This window comes from Scyliorhinus torazame, chromosome 7, assembly GCF_047496885.1.
Source record: "Scyliorhinus torazame isolate Kashiwa2021f chromosome 7, sScyTor2.1, whole genome shotgun sequence".
NCBI classification, from domain to species: Eukaryota; Metazoa; Chordata; class Chondrichthyes; order Carcharhiniformes; family Scyliorhinidae; genus Scyliorhinus; species Scyliorhinus torazame.
The window spans coordinates 254,977,852-254,993,534 of record NC_092713.1 but is presented as its reverse complement, the minus strand read 5'-3'; the positions used below and the strand labels follow the sequence as shown (position 1 = coordinate 254,993,534).

At 48.0% G+C, this 15,683-nt stretch overlaps 1 protein-coding gene across 3 annotated transcripts in view; it reads right to left on the bottom strand.

The window, feature by feature from the left end:
• LOC140426965 (5-phosphohydroxy-L-lysine phospho-lyase-like) overlaps window positions 1-15,413 on the bottom strand; it is a 100,826-nt gene extending 85,413 nt beyond the window's left edge. The window contains exons 1-6 of one of the 3 annotated variants that reach the window (XM_072512290.1): window positions 15,257-15,413; window positions 13,631-13,717; window positions 2,285-2,444; window positions 1,146-1,220; window positions 595-682; window positions 383-499 (exon numbers count right to left, since the gene is read on the bottom strand). In XM_072512290.1, the coding sequence (XP_072368391.1) occupies window positions 383-499; window positions 595-682; window positions 1,146-1,220; window positions 2,285-2,444; window positions 13,631-13,691 (501 nt within the window). In that variant the 5' untranslated portion in view covers window positions 13,692-13,717; window positions 15,257-15,413. Of the gene's footprint in view, window positions 1-382; window positions 500-594; window positions 683-1,145; window positions 1,221-2,284; window positions 2,445-13,598; window positions 13,718-15,256 lie in introns of all 3 variants that reach the window. The other 2 variants (XM_072512292.1, XM_072512291.1) reach the window with 2 other exon arrangements.
• Between the last annotated feature and the right edge of the window lie 270 nt (window positions 15,414-15,683).

Below are 15,683 nucleotides of genomic sequence, written 5' to 3'. Positions count from 1 at the left end.
CTGCACTGAGCCAATGAAACAGCAAAGATTCAGCCAGTGTACATTGGGTTGTACAACTGATGCCACTGCTTACGGCCAGAGTTTTGAATATGGCTCACTATCCATTCACGTCGTCTGGAAAATGGGTGTGAAAATCTGTGTACCCAGCGACAGTGAAGGAAAGGCGATATATTTCCAAGTCAGGAGGGTGAGTGACTTGGAGGGGAACCTCCAGGTGGTGGGTGTCCCCAGGTATCTGCTGCTCTTGTCCTTCTGTAGATGATGGCGGTTGTGGGTTGGAAGGTGACAATAATCAGCCTTCATATTCCTGTCCCCTAGAATTTCCATTCTGTATAGTTTTACTTAGTCATATGACACAACATTATCTTTCCATGGTACTGACCTTACGATTTTTCTTTTGTACTTCATCAATGACAGTTTTCACTTCATTTGCATAGGCCAAGGCTGGATCAGGATGATCCTCCCTGAACATTCCCCGGTATGTATCGGGAATAGGCACCTGTCCAGAAAGTAATATGTGGTTTAACTGAAAGGAAGGTCACAAAATAAATGGTTTAACAAGTATTGCAGTTTAATTACTAGACTTCAACATACCACATGAACCCAATCCTTTTGAGGTCTTAGACTCCGGAATTTATAAGGACTGATATCTATCAATAAATTAAGGTGTCCATGGTAGGCACTTTGAATACAAAGAAAGTAATTACATAGTCAGTCACATGCACATCACATTAGAGTAGAACTGCAGTTGAATGCAATATGGACTTAAATATTGGAATTATCATGTTAAACCTAATGCGACTGTGCATCACGGCACCAAGGTCCCAGGTTCGATCCCGGCTCTGGGTCACTGTCCGTGTGGAGTTTGCACATTCTCCCCGTGTTTGCGTGGGTTTCGTCCCCCACAACCCAAAGATGTGCAGGGTAGGTGGATTGGCCACGCTAAATTATCCCTTAATTGGAAAAAATGAATTGGGTACTCTTAAATTTATTTTTTAAAAACCTAATGCTACTTTAAGCCATGCAACACAAGCAGTATACCATTCAAAAGACAACTGGTTCACATTGAAAACTTACTAAAGAAAACAGATACATGGAAATTTATATTAGCACATAATTTCACAAATTTTTATAAGCTAACTTACTGGTCTACAACAACAATGTCTTCGTGTTGGGTATATTGTTGAGCTAGTCTGAGAGCAAGATCATTTGCCTCTGAACTGTAATGTGGTTAAGAAAAGAAAACTCACATCATTGTTTTAGTTTAAACTTTCTGCATGAACAATTTGAACATACAATCTGAATTCCAGTTACATTAGTACCCAACAAATCAACAATTTAACGATCATTATGCATAGAGAATTTAAAGAAAATGCTCATTGCGAAGCTCATTGATAAAGTAACTTTTCTTCATTTTGCAGTTGTTGCATTACATTTGATATACATATTGGGCAGAATCTTCTTAAACGCCGGGAGATCCTGCTCCCGGGATCTGCCCGGCTCGCAATGCCCCATGAGATTAAACGCGATCTTGCAACATGTTATGATATAAATCTCGCCCATTGTGGGCGGGATCATTTTTTTGCAAATCTGCATAATTAGAGCAAGTCAGCTGTTCTCACTTTAATGTGCAATTTCCCGAGGTACTTGAAGCTTTGGCATTGATCCCCTTTGCCTTGGAGACCTTGGGCGAGCGCTGTTCAGCACTGGTCCCCACAAACAGGGACCAGACGGAATGGCACTAGCGGGGGTTCTCCCAGGGGATCGGAGGCCCCCAGCTGCATGCCCTTTGGAAAGTGTGGTCCCCTGGCATGGCTAGTGCCACCTGGGCACCCTGGCAGTGCCAGTCTGAGGGGGAGGGGTGGGGACCCCTCCATAGTGTAACCAGGCTGGCGGGTTGCTTCACGGGCCTTGGAGCTTCCCAGTGTACAAAACGTGGCCGCGTGTTCCCCACTAAGGCTCCTTATACAACGCGAGTTGCGTTGTATAGCCCTGTGTTTCCCTTGTGGCTATAAGACTTGCTACGAGACTTTGTTCCCAATTAGTTAAATCGCGCCCTTAGAAATATTTTGGTCAAATCGCACCCTTAGTCTCCCAGCTCAGATCACAGTGACAAACTAAGTTTTATTTCAATTATCTTAATCACAAGGGTAAATGTAAGAAAAACTGAATTTCAAACCACCCAGAATTCATAAACATGGAACTCAAATTATTATATGAAATGATTAAAAATATTACAAATCAACAAAAACATATTTAACAAATTGAAAGAAATATATTTTACCCAGAGTTCACAAAATAGAAAACCGATAGGTTCTGTGGTAATGTCTCCGATAATTTCTTTGCATAATGGACTATATTGTCATGTAGAAACCGTGCATTTGTGTTCAATTTTGCCATTTGCGTGCATCCAGCTTTCACAACATCTGGGTGACAATGTCCAACTATAAAAGGGAAAACAGATTTATAGGCAGGAAGACTGTTTCACATGCAGCTTCATACTTTAAAGTAAAAGACAATGAGCGGGATTTTCTGCTTCAACTTTACTGTCCCGCCCGTAACGATTCCCGCAGCGGGTGAGACAGGACAATCCCTCCTGGTGTTGCATCTGAGTAAACTTGCAGCCATTAAACCAATTAAGCAGACTTCAGGTGGCGGCCGTGTGGTGATCAGTCACACACAGGGTAGCTCCTGTTTGAAGGTCTCGGTTTTGACACTATCTGCCCGATTAATGGATTCATTGGTCAGAAAGTTTGTGGAATAAGTTTTGGGGAATGAATTGTCCACTGAAGCAGGTTACTAGACATGACAGAAGCCGAATAAGGCGACGGTATTGGAGATGGAGGGTCTGCGTGGCACAGTTGCAGAAGACGAGGTAGAGGAGGGGGGGGGGGCATCATTGCCATCCACCCCATTGCTCATGGCGCAATTGGTGGGATTGTTTAAAGGAGAACCTTGGCAGCATGGGCTAGAGATGCGGGAGGACAGGTTGAAGTGTGGTTGCCCCAATTTGTCGTGCCATGGAGTGGGTGGAGAAGCTCCTGGAGTCGCAAAGTGCCATGATTCAAGAGGTGGAAAGGGCGGTCACAGACCACAGTGATCAAATTGTGGAGTTAGAGGCAGAGGTGACAATGCTGGGTGTGGTCTGCAAGGAGTTGAAAACAAGGCTAGACGACCAGGAGAATCGGTCCAGGCAGCCAGAATATACACATTGCGGGCCTGCCAGAGGGGATGGAGGGAACCAGTGCCGTGGCTTATGTGTCAAAGGTGTTGGTGAAGCTGGTGGATGAGGGGGTCTGTGAGAAGGCCCCGGAGGTAGATTGGCCATATCGATCGTTAAGGCAGAGGCCGAGAGCAGGGGAACCACCGAGGGTGGTGATAGTGAGAATGCATCGATTCCAGGTGAATGAGCAGATCTTGAAGTGGGCGAGGACGATGCGAGACTGTATTTGGAAGGGCCAGCATATCTGACTATACTAAGACAATGGTGCTGACCTGGCCAAGCGGCGGGCTGTCTTTAATTGGGCCACGGCAGTATTCTTCCAAAATAAGGTCCGGTTTGGCTTGCTGTACCCGACCAAACTTTGGGAAACTTTTAAGGGGAAGGAGGACTATTTTACGCTGCCTGAAGAGGTACAAAAGAGCATGGTTTGGAGGAGGGTTGATTGGGGGAATGTTTTCCAATGTTTTGGGTTTTATGAAATGTGTGTATAATATTTACCAATTTTTTTTGATTGTCACATAGATTGTCTTGTTAATATTTTACAATGGTCGAGGGGGCGGGGGGAAGGGTCGGAATCCTAGGTGTCTCTCTCCTGTTAGTTCAGGGACAATCTAGGTGAGGGTTTGGGTCTAGGGTGGGATTCCGGTGAAGGAGGTGAAGGAGGGGAGAAGGGCAGTTTGGGCGGAGGCCATTGTTTCAGTCTTCAGGTGGGAGTTGTGACGCTTGCAAGCATGCTGGTGAATGGAAGCAATATGGAGTGGGTAGCTGAGGGGATGTGGTGAGTGGCGGTGGGATTGGCTGGGGGGAAGGGGGATTTGGGGAGGAGGGTGCTGATGATACAGGTGGGTCAGATAGTTTATTGGCAAAGGCAGGGCAGAGGGAGGTGGGCGGCCATTTTGGGTAGACTCGGACGAGAAAGGAAAATGGGGGCATCACGGTGGCGCAGTGGGTAGCATTGCTGCCTCACGGCGTCGAGGTCCCAGGTTCGATCCCGGCTCTGGGTCACTGTCCATGTAGATTTTACACATTCTCTCTGTGTTTGCGTGGGTTTCGCCCCCATAACACAAAAATGCGCAGGTTAAGTGGATTGGCCACACTAAATTGCCCCTTGATTGGAACAAATGAATTGGGTAAACTAAATTTTTTAAAAAGAGGAAAAAAAAAGGAAAATGGGAGCAGAGATGGTTTTGTGATGGATTGGGATGGCAGATTTAAATTGGGGAAAGTCAGTAATCCCCGGTCAGAATAGCGACTTGGAATGAATGGGAGTTGAATGGGCCGGTGAAGTGTTCTCGGGTATTTGCGCATTAAAATGTTTGAAAGGGGAGGTGGTACTCCTTTATGAGACACACCTGCAGATTAAGGACCAGGTGAGTTTGCGAAAGGGATGGGAGGGTCAGACATTCGGGATTTAAGTCCAGGTCAAGAGGGCTCGCTATTCTATTAAGAGGGGACATTTATGATGGCTAGGGAGGTGTGGGACCCGGGGGGCGGTTTATAATGGTCAGTGGGGTGCTGGAGGGGACCACGGTAGTGCTACTAAACGTCTATGCGTCTAATTGGGGTGACGGGGAATTTGTTAAGTGGATGGTGACAGACATCCCGGATCTGGATGCACATATGTTAATAATTAGCGGTGATTAGAGCCCAAGGACAATGATTAGGTCGGGAAAGGCGAAGATGTAGGGGAGTTTATGGAACAAATGGTGGGGGGAGGTGGATCCTTGGAGGTTTAGACATCCGGATGGGAGGGAGGGAGTTTTTGTACTTTTCCCATGTGCATCGTGTTTACTCCGTATATATTTTTGGTGGGCAACTCGATTCTCCCGGGTTGGTGGGGGTCCCGGCGCTGAGGAGTGGCGTGAACCTCTCCGGCGTCGGGCCGCACCTTCAGGGGCTAGGCCGGCGGCGGAGTGGTTTGCGCCGCGCCGGCCAGCGGGGAAGGGGCTTGGTGCCACGCCAACTGGCGCCGAAGGGCCTCCGCCGGCCAGCGCGAGTTGGCGCATGCGCGGGAGCGCCAGCGCATGCGCAGGGGGGGTTCATCTCCGCGTCGGTCATGGTGGAGGACCACACCAGCCGACGCGGAGGAATAGATTGTCCCCATGTCACAGGCTCGCCCGCAAATCGGTGCCCACCGATCCGCGGGCGGGCCTGTGCCGTGGGGGCACTCTTTCCCTTCCGCCTTCGCCACGGTCTCCACCATGGCGGAGGCGGAAGAGACTCCCTCCACTGACGCTCCTGCGCATGCGTCGCCCGGAGATGTCATTTCTGCGCCAGCTGGCGGGGCGGAAATTCGTCCGGCACGGGCCTAGCCCCTTAAGGTTGGGGCTCGGCCCCCAAAGATGCGGAGTATTCCGCACCTTTGGGGCGGCGCGATGCCCGACTGATTTGCGTCGTTTTGGGCGCCAGTCGGCGGACATCGCGCCGTTTCCGGAGAATTTCGCCCCTGGTCTTTCACATGGAGGTGTGTCTCCTGCAGAAAGGCCACCTCTGCTTTCAAGCTCCTGTGATCTTTTAACTGGTCCATTAAGTCCCCGGACGTTCCACGTCACCAACCTGACGGGAGGCTTATGCCTCCAATCCCCCCTACCATCCATCATCTTCCACACTTAACTCCAGCCCCGGTAAATCCATCCTGTACCTAGCCCATCCCAGATGACCCCCCTACTCCACCCCTCTCAGTTTCCGCCACGTCCCAGACTTCAAACGTCACCCATAACTTCGCCGGGTAGAGCACCTCAAACCTGATCCGCCACCGCTACAGCACCACATTGGCCTTGTTGAGTCCTGCCCGCTATTTCGCCGTGTCTTTATATATTCGGACCTTGTTCTCCCTGGCCCAACGTAAGATCTTCCCTTTCTCCACAAATTTGTGGAGTCTCACGATCACCGCCCTGGCGGCTCCCCAGCTCTAGGCTTGTGCCTCAGGGACCTGTGCACTCTGTCCACTTCAGGGCCTTATCTAGCAACCCCTCCACCACCAGCTCTGCCAGCATCTTTGAGACGTACACCTTCCACTCCTTCAGGCAGGCCCACTATTCGCAGCTTCTTCCTTCTTGAGGTGTTCTCCTGCTCCTCCACCTTTGCCCTCGATGTTTTGCAAAGGTCTCCCAAGAGTTCCACTTCCTTCTCCAGTGCCGCCGCACGATCGCTGTGGTCCAAGACCATTCCTTCGATGTCTCAGATCTACGACCCCTGCACCTCCAAACACTTCTCCACTCGTTCCATTGAACTCTTAAGGGGTGCCACAACTCCTTTGATGGCCTTCCGAGTGATCCTCCAGCATCTTCTTCCTCTGCCGGCCGAATTCCTCCTTAATAAAAGCCATCAACTGCTTCATCTGGGGCTTTCCACCTTGCACCAGCCTTTCCCCCACCCCCATCCTTCCACCAGCTGCTGCGCCACAGGTTTCCTCCAATCATTGGTCAGGTCTCTCACTGTCTTCTGCTGGGTTTGGTAGCCAGCAGATATACCACTACTGGGGGAAACTCCTGCAATGTACAACTACACCTTTTCGGCGAAATTACACCCAATATCGGGTAAAAAGAGCTCTTTCCTGTGCCTTCAAGCAGGAGCTACCTTGTGTGCGACCACTCACACCATGGCCGCCACCGGAAGTGATGTCCACATGTTTTGGTGATGTTCACGGCTGGTGGGGTTCTGGGGCTCAATATTCGAGTGGCTATTGAAAGTTGTGGAGTCGGAGATATCGCCGTGCCCTCTGGTGGCGATATTTGGGGTGTCAGAGCTGCCGGAGCAATTGGCTGGGAGGGGGGTGGGATGTGGTGGCTTTTGCCATTCTGACCGCACGGCAGCAAGTTTTACTGGAGTGAAGGTTGGTGGAGCTGCCGAGGGTGTTGGCGTGTTGGGAGATGTGGTAGAATTCTTTAAACTAGAGAAGATTAAATTTTCCCTTCGGGGCTTGGGTGGGCGGGGCAGAGTTTTCTGGACAAGATGATGGCTGTTCGTGTCCCTGTTTGAGGACCTGTTCGTTGCCAGCGGGGCGGGGGGGGGGGGGAATGTTGAATTATAGGGATTGCTTTTTTTTGATTGATTATTTTTAAAAATCCAATTAAGCTCAATCCTATTAAGTTCAAGTTGGACATCACTCAGTTTCAGCACTGGGCCACATTTGCATTTTACAAGAAACCCTCATTAAGGTTCCATGGTGGGCGGCATGCTGGTTAGCACTACTGCTTCACGGTGCTGAGAACCCGGATTCGAATCGCGGTCCCGGGTCACTGTCCGTGTGGTGTTTGCACATTCTCCCCGTGTCTGCGTGGGTTTCACCCCAACAACCCCAAAGATGTGCAGGTTAGGTGGATTGGCCACGCTAATTTGCCCCTTAATTGGTAAAAAATAATTGGATACTCTAAATTTATATTAAAAATAAATTTAGGTTCCATGGTAGAGGCGAGAGGGGCATTTGTATGTCTGGTGATAGGCCATGCTGAGAGCAGGACAAGTCAAGGGTTTATTAAATATTGATGGGTGTAGGTGTCACTGGCTCGGACAGCATTTATTGCCCATCCCTAATCTCTTGAACTGGTGGCTTGCCAGGACATTTCAGAGGGCATTGCTGTGGAGTCATATGTAGGCCAGCTCAGGTAAGGATGTCCTAAAGAACATTATTGAAGCAGATAGGTTTTTACAACATTCGACTTTGGTTTCATGGTCATCATTAGATGACTAATTCCAGATTTTTATTGAATTCAAATTTCACCACCTACCTTGGCGGGATAGGAACCCTGGTCCCCAGAGCATCAATCTGGGCCTATGGATTACTAGTCCTGTGGCAATACCACCACACCATCACCTCAGTGAGAGACTAGGAAATGTTGACATTCAAAAGGATTTGGGTGTTCTTGTACATGGATTGCAGAAAGCTAACAAGCATGTACAAGCAAATAGGAAAGGAAATGCTATGTTTGCCTTTATTACAGGAGGGTTGGATGTCTTGCTGCAATTGCATAGGACTTTGGTGAGACCCAGCTGGAGTACTGTGCACATTTATGACCTCCTTATCAAAGGAAGGGTGTACTTGCAACAAAGGTTGACTAGCTTTATGGCTGGAATGAGATGGCTGGTCTATGGGGGTGGATTGAGTACAGCAGCCCTATATTCTCTGCAGCTTAAAAGGATGAGAGGTGATTTCATTGAAATGTATAAAATTGTTAGGGGCTTAACCTCCTCTGTTGAGAGGCATACCGCCCTGGTGGCAGGCCTAAAACTGGGTGACAAGCAATTACTTCACTCAGTGGCTGTGAACGTTTGGAATTCTCAACCCTAGAAGACTAAATCACAGAAATGTTACAGTACAGGAGGAGGCCATTTGGCCCATTGTGGCTGTACTTGCTCTCCTCGTAACTCTGTGCAATCTTCCATTGCAGATAACAGTCTCATTCCCTTTTGAATGTTACAATTGAACCTGCACTCTCAGGCAGTGTATTCCAGGCCTAACCACACATTTGATGAGTTTATTCAAGATAGAGTGCCAGATTTTTGGGCACAAGGCAATGTAGAGACAGGATGGGAAATTTGTGATCTTGTTCACCTGAGCAGCCGACACCTGATCCTATTTCTGTTTTGATGACTTACAATTGTGGAGCTTGGAGGAACACACCATAAAAACAAATTTAATAAACCATTTGGACCTTTATTCAGCATCCTCCAGTGGTACATTAAGTCATTTCAGAGCCAGGTGAACCAGCTGGCGCTTGCATTGTGCATGCACTTAAACAAGGTGATGCACAATTCCTACAACTGGCATTGGGCCCCAATTGGTAACAAACTCAGGGTGTTTCAGGTGCACCTCCTGGGTGATAAAGTCATCCAATCCAGTTTTGTGTGAGGCCCATTTCCAGAGTTAAACAGTGTTGGGAGCTTGTTACCAGATCTTGGAATCAAGAAAGCAAATGGGCTCCATGCCCACGTACTCCTCCAAAGATTTTTCAAAGGACTTGGTCAGGTAGCATAACATTCAAAGTAGAAGCACTGCTAGATTCCCTTGACAATCTGATTTATTCCGCTTCTTTAATTTGGTCTTTATCAAACAAATCTCTGGTCGGAATCTTCCAAAAAATGAGCAGAGTGTTGGCTCAGGCGAGAAAACTGACGTGAAGCTCACACCCATATTGAACAACACTCTGTGTAGTTTAAAAGGGGAAATAAGATTCACAGTCAGCTGGAGGGCAGCAATGCCAGGAACCCCAAAATCGGGGTGCCCCGATCTCTGACTTAAATAAAATGCTCCCCCACAACGGATATCCCCCAAAGGATGAGAGCACCCCCCGCCCCCGTAAAAAAGTCCCCCTCCCCCGCCTACAACGATGCAAAAATCGAGGCACCCACCCCCCATGCAAAGATTATCTCCCCCCCCCAATCACATAAACATTGGGCAACCCATACTGTCCACAAGCATCAGGTCTCTCCCCTTCCCTCCACCCTCTCTGGCATCAGGGTTCTTCCTTTCCCTCCAACCTCACAGGCATCAGGATTCTCCCCCCCCCCCCCCCCCCCCCTCACAGGCATCAGGATTCTCCCCTCCCTCCCCCTCACAGGCATCAGAGTTCTCCCCTTCCCCTCCACCCTCACAGGCATCAGGATTCTCCCCTCCCTCCCCCCTCACAGGCATCAGGATTCTCCCCTCCCCCCCCCCCCCCCCCCCCCTCACAGGCATCAGAGTTCTCCCCTTCCCCTCCCCCTCACAGGCATCAGAGTTCTCCCCTTCCCCTCCACCCTCACAAGCATCAGGTCTCTCCCCTTCCCTCCACCCTCTCTGGCATCAGGGTTCTTCCTTTCCCTCCACCCTCACAGGCATCAGGATTCTCCCCCCCCCCCTCACAGGCATCAGGATTCTCCCCTCCCTCCCCCTCACAGGCATCAGAGTTCTCCCCTTCCCCTCCACCCTCACAGGCATCAGGATTCTCCCCTCCCTCCCCCCTCACAGGCATCAGGATTCTCCCCTTCCCCCCCTCACAGGCATCAGAGTTCTCCCCTTCCCCTCCCCCTCACAGGCATCAAGGGTCTCCCCCACCCCCCAGGCATCAGGCTTCTCCCCTTCCCTCCCCCTCACAGGCAATAAGGTTCTCTCCTCAGCAGGTTGAAAGTGAGCAAATGTAAGAGTGCTATTCAAGAAAGGAGGGACAGAGAATACAGTGAAATACAGGCTGTGAGCCTGATATCAGTCATCAGGAAAGTGCTGGAATCTATCACGAGGGACGTCTGAACAATGTACTCAGAAAATCATAGTATGGTCAGACAACATTGAAATGGTTTTACAATCTCTTTTCAGAGGATGTAACTAGTAGAGTGGATAAAGGGCAACCGGTACATGTGGTGTACCTGAATTTTTAAAAAGCATACAATAAAGTGCCACACAAGAGTAACAGGCAAGATCAGGACTCATGGATTTGGGAATAATAAGAATGGGGGATTGATTAATGGACAGGAAGCAAAAAGTAAGGATAAATGGTGTATTTTTCAAGTTGGCAGGCTGTGACTCATGGAGTGCTCCAAGGGTCAGTGCTGGGGCCACGTTATTTACAATTTATATTAATGATTTAACCAAAGAAAGTAATATATCTATGTTTGCTGATGAGCAGTTGTTTACTTATAAGAATAGAAAAGCTGAATTTTTTAAAAGATGCAAAACTTGTAAATGTTGACTTGTTAATGTTGATGCTTAAAGGAAGTTGGGTGTGCTCAGACAAGGAACACAAAGTTAGCATGCAAGTACGAAGGCAACGGGAATGCGGACCTTTATTGCAAGATAATTGGAGTACAAGGATAAGGAAATCTTGCTCCAATTCCACAGGGTTTTGGTGAGACTACATCTGGAATAGTGTATGCAATTTTGGTCTCTGTATTTAAGAAAGAATATACTTGCATTGGAGTTAGTACAGTGAAGATTCACTGGACTGGTCCCTGGTATGAGGGAGTTGTCCTACGATAAGAGGCTACGTAAATTGTGTCTATATTCCCTGGAGTTTAGAACAGCGAGAGGTAATCTCATTTAAACATACAATGAGTTTGTGAAGGGGCTTGACAGAGTCGGCAACGAGGCTGTTCTCCTGACTGGGGAATCACATGGGCACAGTTCTTAGGCTAAGGGGCCAATCATTTAGTTCTGTGATGAGGCGGTATTTGTTCAATGAAAGCGTTGTGAATCTTTGGAATGTTATAGCAGAGGATTGTGGATGCTGCATCATTGAATGTATTTAAGGGCTGAGATAGAGAGAGTTTGGGGGTCTGAAGGAATCAAATGATAAGGGGAAAGGGCAGGAAAGTGGACTTGAAGCCAAATATCAACCATGATTGGACCCAATGTTCATCAAAGAAAAGGACTTTGTGGAAGATGATTCTTGGGTAGGGTGTGTGGACAGTCTGGATCATGCTGACATCAAAAAGGAGGAGGTATTGGGTGTTTTAAAAGACATTAAGGTAGATAAGTCTCCTGGACCGGATGGGATTTACCCCAGAACACTGAGGGAAGCATGGGAGGAAATTGCTGGGGCCTTAACTGACATCTTTTTATCCTCATTGGCTACCGGTGAGATCCCAGAGGACTGGAGAATAACTAATTTGGTACCGCAGTTTAAGAAAGGTAGCGGGGGGGTGATATGTGGTGCAGTGGTTAGCACTGGGACTGTGGCGCTGAGGACTTGGGTTCAAATCCCGGCCCTGGGTCACTGTCCGTGTGGCGTTTGCACATTCTCCCCATGTCCGCATGGTTTCATCTCCACAACCCTGTGCTGGTTAGGTGGATTGGCCACGCTAAATTGGCCCTTAATTGGAAAAGAAAAATAATTGGCTATTCTAAATTTATTTTTTTAAAAGGTAGCAGGGATAATCCTGGAAAATATAGGCCGGTGAGCCTCACGTCGATAGTAGGTAAATTATTGGAGTGAATTCTCAGAGATAGGATTTATACCCATTTGGAAACAAATGGACTCATTAGCGATAGGCAGCGTGGTTTTGTGAAGGGGAGGTTGTGCTTCACTAACGTGATCGAGTTTTTTGAGGAAGTGACAAAGATGATTGATGAGGGGAGGGCAGTGGATGCTGTTTACATGGATTTCAGTAAAGCCTTTGACAAGGTGCCTCGTGGCAGACTGATACAAAACGTGAAGTCACACAGGATCAGAGATGAGGTGGTAAAATGGGATACAGAACTGGCTCGGTCACAGAAGGGAAAGGGTAGCAGTACAAGGATGTTCTTCTGAATGGAAGGTTGTGACTAATGGTGTTCCTCAGGGATCTGTGCTGGGGCCTCTGTTGTTTGTCGTGTACATAAACGATTTGGAGGAAAATGTAGCTGGTCTGTTAGTAAGTTCGCGGATGACACCAAGGTTGATGGAGTGGCAGATAATGTTGAGGATTGTCAGAGGATAAAGCATGGCTTAGATAGGTTGGAGACTTGGGCAGAGAAATGGCAAATGGAGTTTCATTTGGACAAATGCGAGGAAATGCATTTTGGTAGGTCTAACATGGAGGGGAAATATACCGTAAATGGCAAAACTCTTAGGAATATAGAAAGTCAGAGAGGTCTGGCCGTGCAGGTCCACAGATCTTTGAAAGTGGCACCACACGTGGACAAGGTGGTCAAGAACGCATACGGAATCCTTGCTTTCATTGGACGGGGCATCGAGTATAAAAACTGGCAAGTCATGCTGCAGTTGTATAGAAACTTGGTAAGGCCGCACTTGAAATATTGCGCACAATTCTGGTCGCCATACTACCAGAAGGCTGTGGAGGCTTTGGAGAGAGTGCAGAGGAGGTTTACCAGGATGTTGCCTGGTCTGCAGGGTGATAGCTATACAGAGAGGCTGAATAGACTCTGACTGTTTTCATTAGAGCGATGGAGGTTGAGGGGTGACCTGATAGAGGTCTACAAATTATGAGGGGCATGGATAGAGTGGATGGGCAGGCACTCTATCCCAGGGTGGAGGGGTCAGTCAATTAGGGGGCATAGGTTTAAAGTCTGCGAGGCAGGTTGTTTACGCAGAGGGTGGAGAGTGCCTGGAACATGTTGTCAGGGGAGGTTGTGGAAGCAGATACATTAATGGCGTTCAAAAGGCATTTTGATAAACACATGGATAGGATGGGTATAGCGGGATACAGCACAAGGAAGTGCTGAGGGTTTTGGCCAAGAGTTGTATCATGACCGGTACAGGTTTGGAGGGCTGAAGGGCCTGTTCCTGTGCTCTATTGGTCTTTGTTCTTTGAATGGTGTATCAGGCTCAGTGGACCCTATGGTACTCTCCTCCTATTCCTTATGAATGTTCCTGGTTAGTGGATTCCCACAGCAATAAAACGTTACTCAGCTTCTCTAAAGTTGTGCAATTTTTGTCACCTGTTCAAATGATTTTCTTACCATGAGCAACATTGTTAATACAGTCCAAATACCTTCTTTCCTTTTCATCAAACATATATTGCCCCTGAGCTCTGACAATCTTGATGGGATCATCTGGGAAAAAAAGCTTGCAAGAAGATCTGCAAATAAAAGCACAGAGACCACGATGTGATGAAATTATTTATAGATGATTGATACTGATATTCTTTTAACCTTTGGTTTACTAACGTTTTTATTTAGTGCATAGTAAACCAGAATGAGATTTTAGAATATATTGCTGTCATTTGAAATAAAATGGGCAAAATCACATTGAAGAAGCCTAAGTTGTGTTCCATTGTCCACATGTTCCAGTGTGAGGTGAAGCAACAAGACTGTTAAATCAAAGAACAAAGAACTTTATAGACGGAACGGTACAACTGCGACTCAGGTCACGTTCCCTCGATTCCCAAACTTACTCTGATGATACCCTTATAGCCAGCTTTGTGCCTAGCCACTCGATCGGCTGAGGTACGCGCTCTCCGTCCCCGTAAGCTCCAGGTGGGTTACGTGGCCTGTGCAGGCTCGCCCCCTTAAAGAGGCCACGCCACCACACCACAGTATAGGATTTCCAATTTGTTGCCTGTTTCCGTGTACTGAATACGTGTATCTCCTGAATTATAGACCCATAGATGCCTTTCTAAAGAATAAAGGGATTCGGGGATATGGTGTACGGGCCGGAGATTGGAGCTGAGTCCACAAAGATCAGCCATGCTCTCATTGAATGGCGGAGCAGGCTCGAGGGGCCAGATGGCCGACTCCTGCCCCTAGTCCTTATGTTCTTATATTTGAGGAGAATGGGGCATTTATCCAGAGCCTCAATACACAACAGTACTTGTCACAGTAACTTCATTGCAGTATTAATGTAAGCCTACTTGTGACAATGAAGCTTATTATTACATAATGACAGGAAATAGATTTCAACAGTGTCACTGTGCGATTATAACCAATTGCAGTTTGCTGGGGAGAGGTGTGTGTGCACAGTTTGAGCTTTTTATTTGCAATCTCAAACATGCACTAAATTTGGTCAATTTTGTACCATTCAAGTCAACATTCAGAGCTGGGCTGAGAAGCGAGGCAAGTAACATTTGTGTCATAGAAATGCTGGGTAATGATCATCTCCAATAAGAGAAATTCTAAACATCTCCCTTGGAACAATGACATTACCCTCAACATCCTTGGGTGACCATTATCCAGAAACTTAACTGGGAAAACCACATAACTACTGTGGCTACAGAAGTAGGCCAGAGGTTGGGAATTCTGCTCATCTCCCGACTGCCAAAGTCTTTCCGCAAACTGCCAGGCACAAGCCAGGCGTGTGACAAGGTCAAGCGCAGCTCTAACAGCAGTCACCACTAGGCCGAAACTATCCCGGACACCCACTCGCTATCCAACCTTTAGATACATTTGTAACGTTTACAGGCAAAGCCTCAATATCAGATAAGCAACTCCCTATAAATCCTTCCAATCAAGGTCGGGAACTCCTGATCTATTCCCATATGCGGTGTTAATACTTTCAATTCTTCAGGATTACTTCCACACGAGCAGTGGTATGAAGGAGTACCCAGGCGCTGCACTCAAACACACGCTGCAAAGTGAGCATTCTCCCCGTCCGACTGAATCACACTGACTTTCAGACTTACGCAATGAACTTCTTCCGAAGAGTTAAGGTTTCCCTCTTGTTGTAGAGATCAGATGCCATATTGTGTGGAAACCTGTTCCGAAACTGCTCCCTGCCCCGTACGGAACCCAATGCAGCTCCTCCCCCCTCACTCACACACCCACTCTGCCTCAGCCAGCGTGCCTGCTGATGATCAGAGGGAGGAGAAACAATCCAGAGACAGCCTGTACCCGAGCACAGTGGGCAAGGGGGGTATCTGTACCCGAGCTCTGTGGGCAAGGGGGTATCTGTACCCGAGCTCTGTGGGCAAGGGGATATCTGTACCCGAGCTCTGTGGGCAAGGGGGGTATCTGCACACAAGCTCTGTGGGCACGGGGTATCTGTACCCGAGCTCTGTGGGCAAGGGGGGTATCTGCACCCAAGCTCTGTGGGCACGGGGTATCTGTACC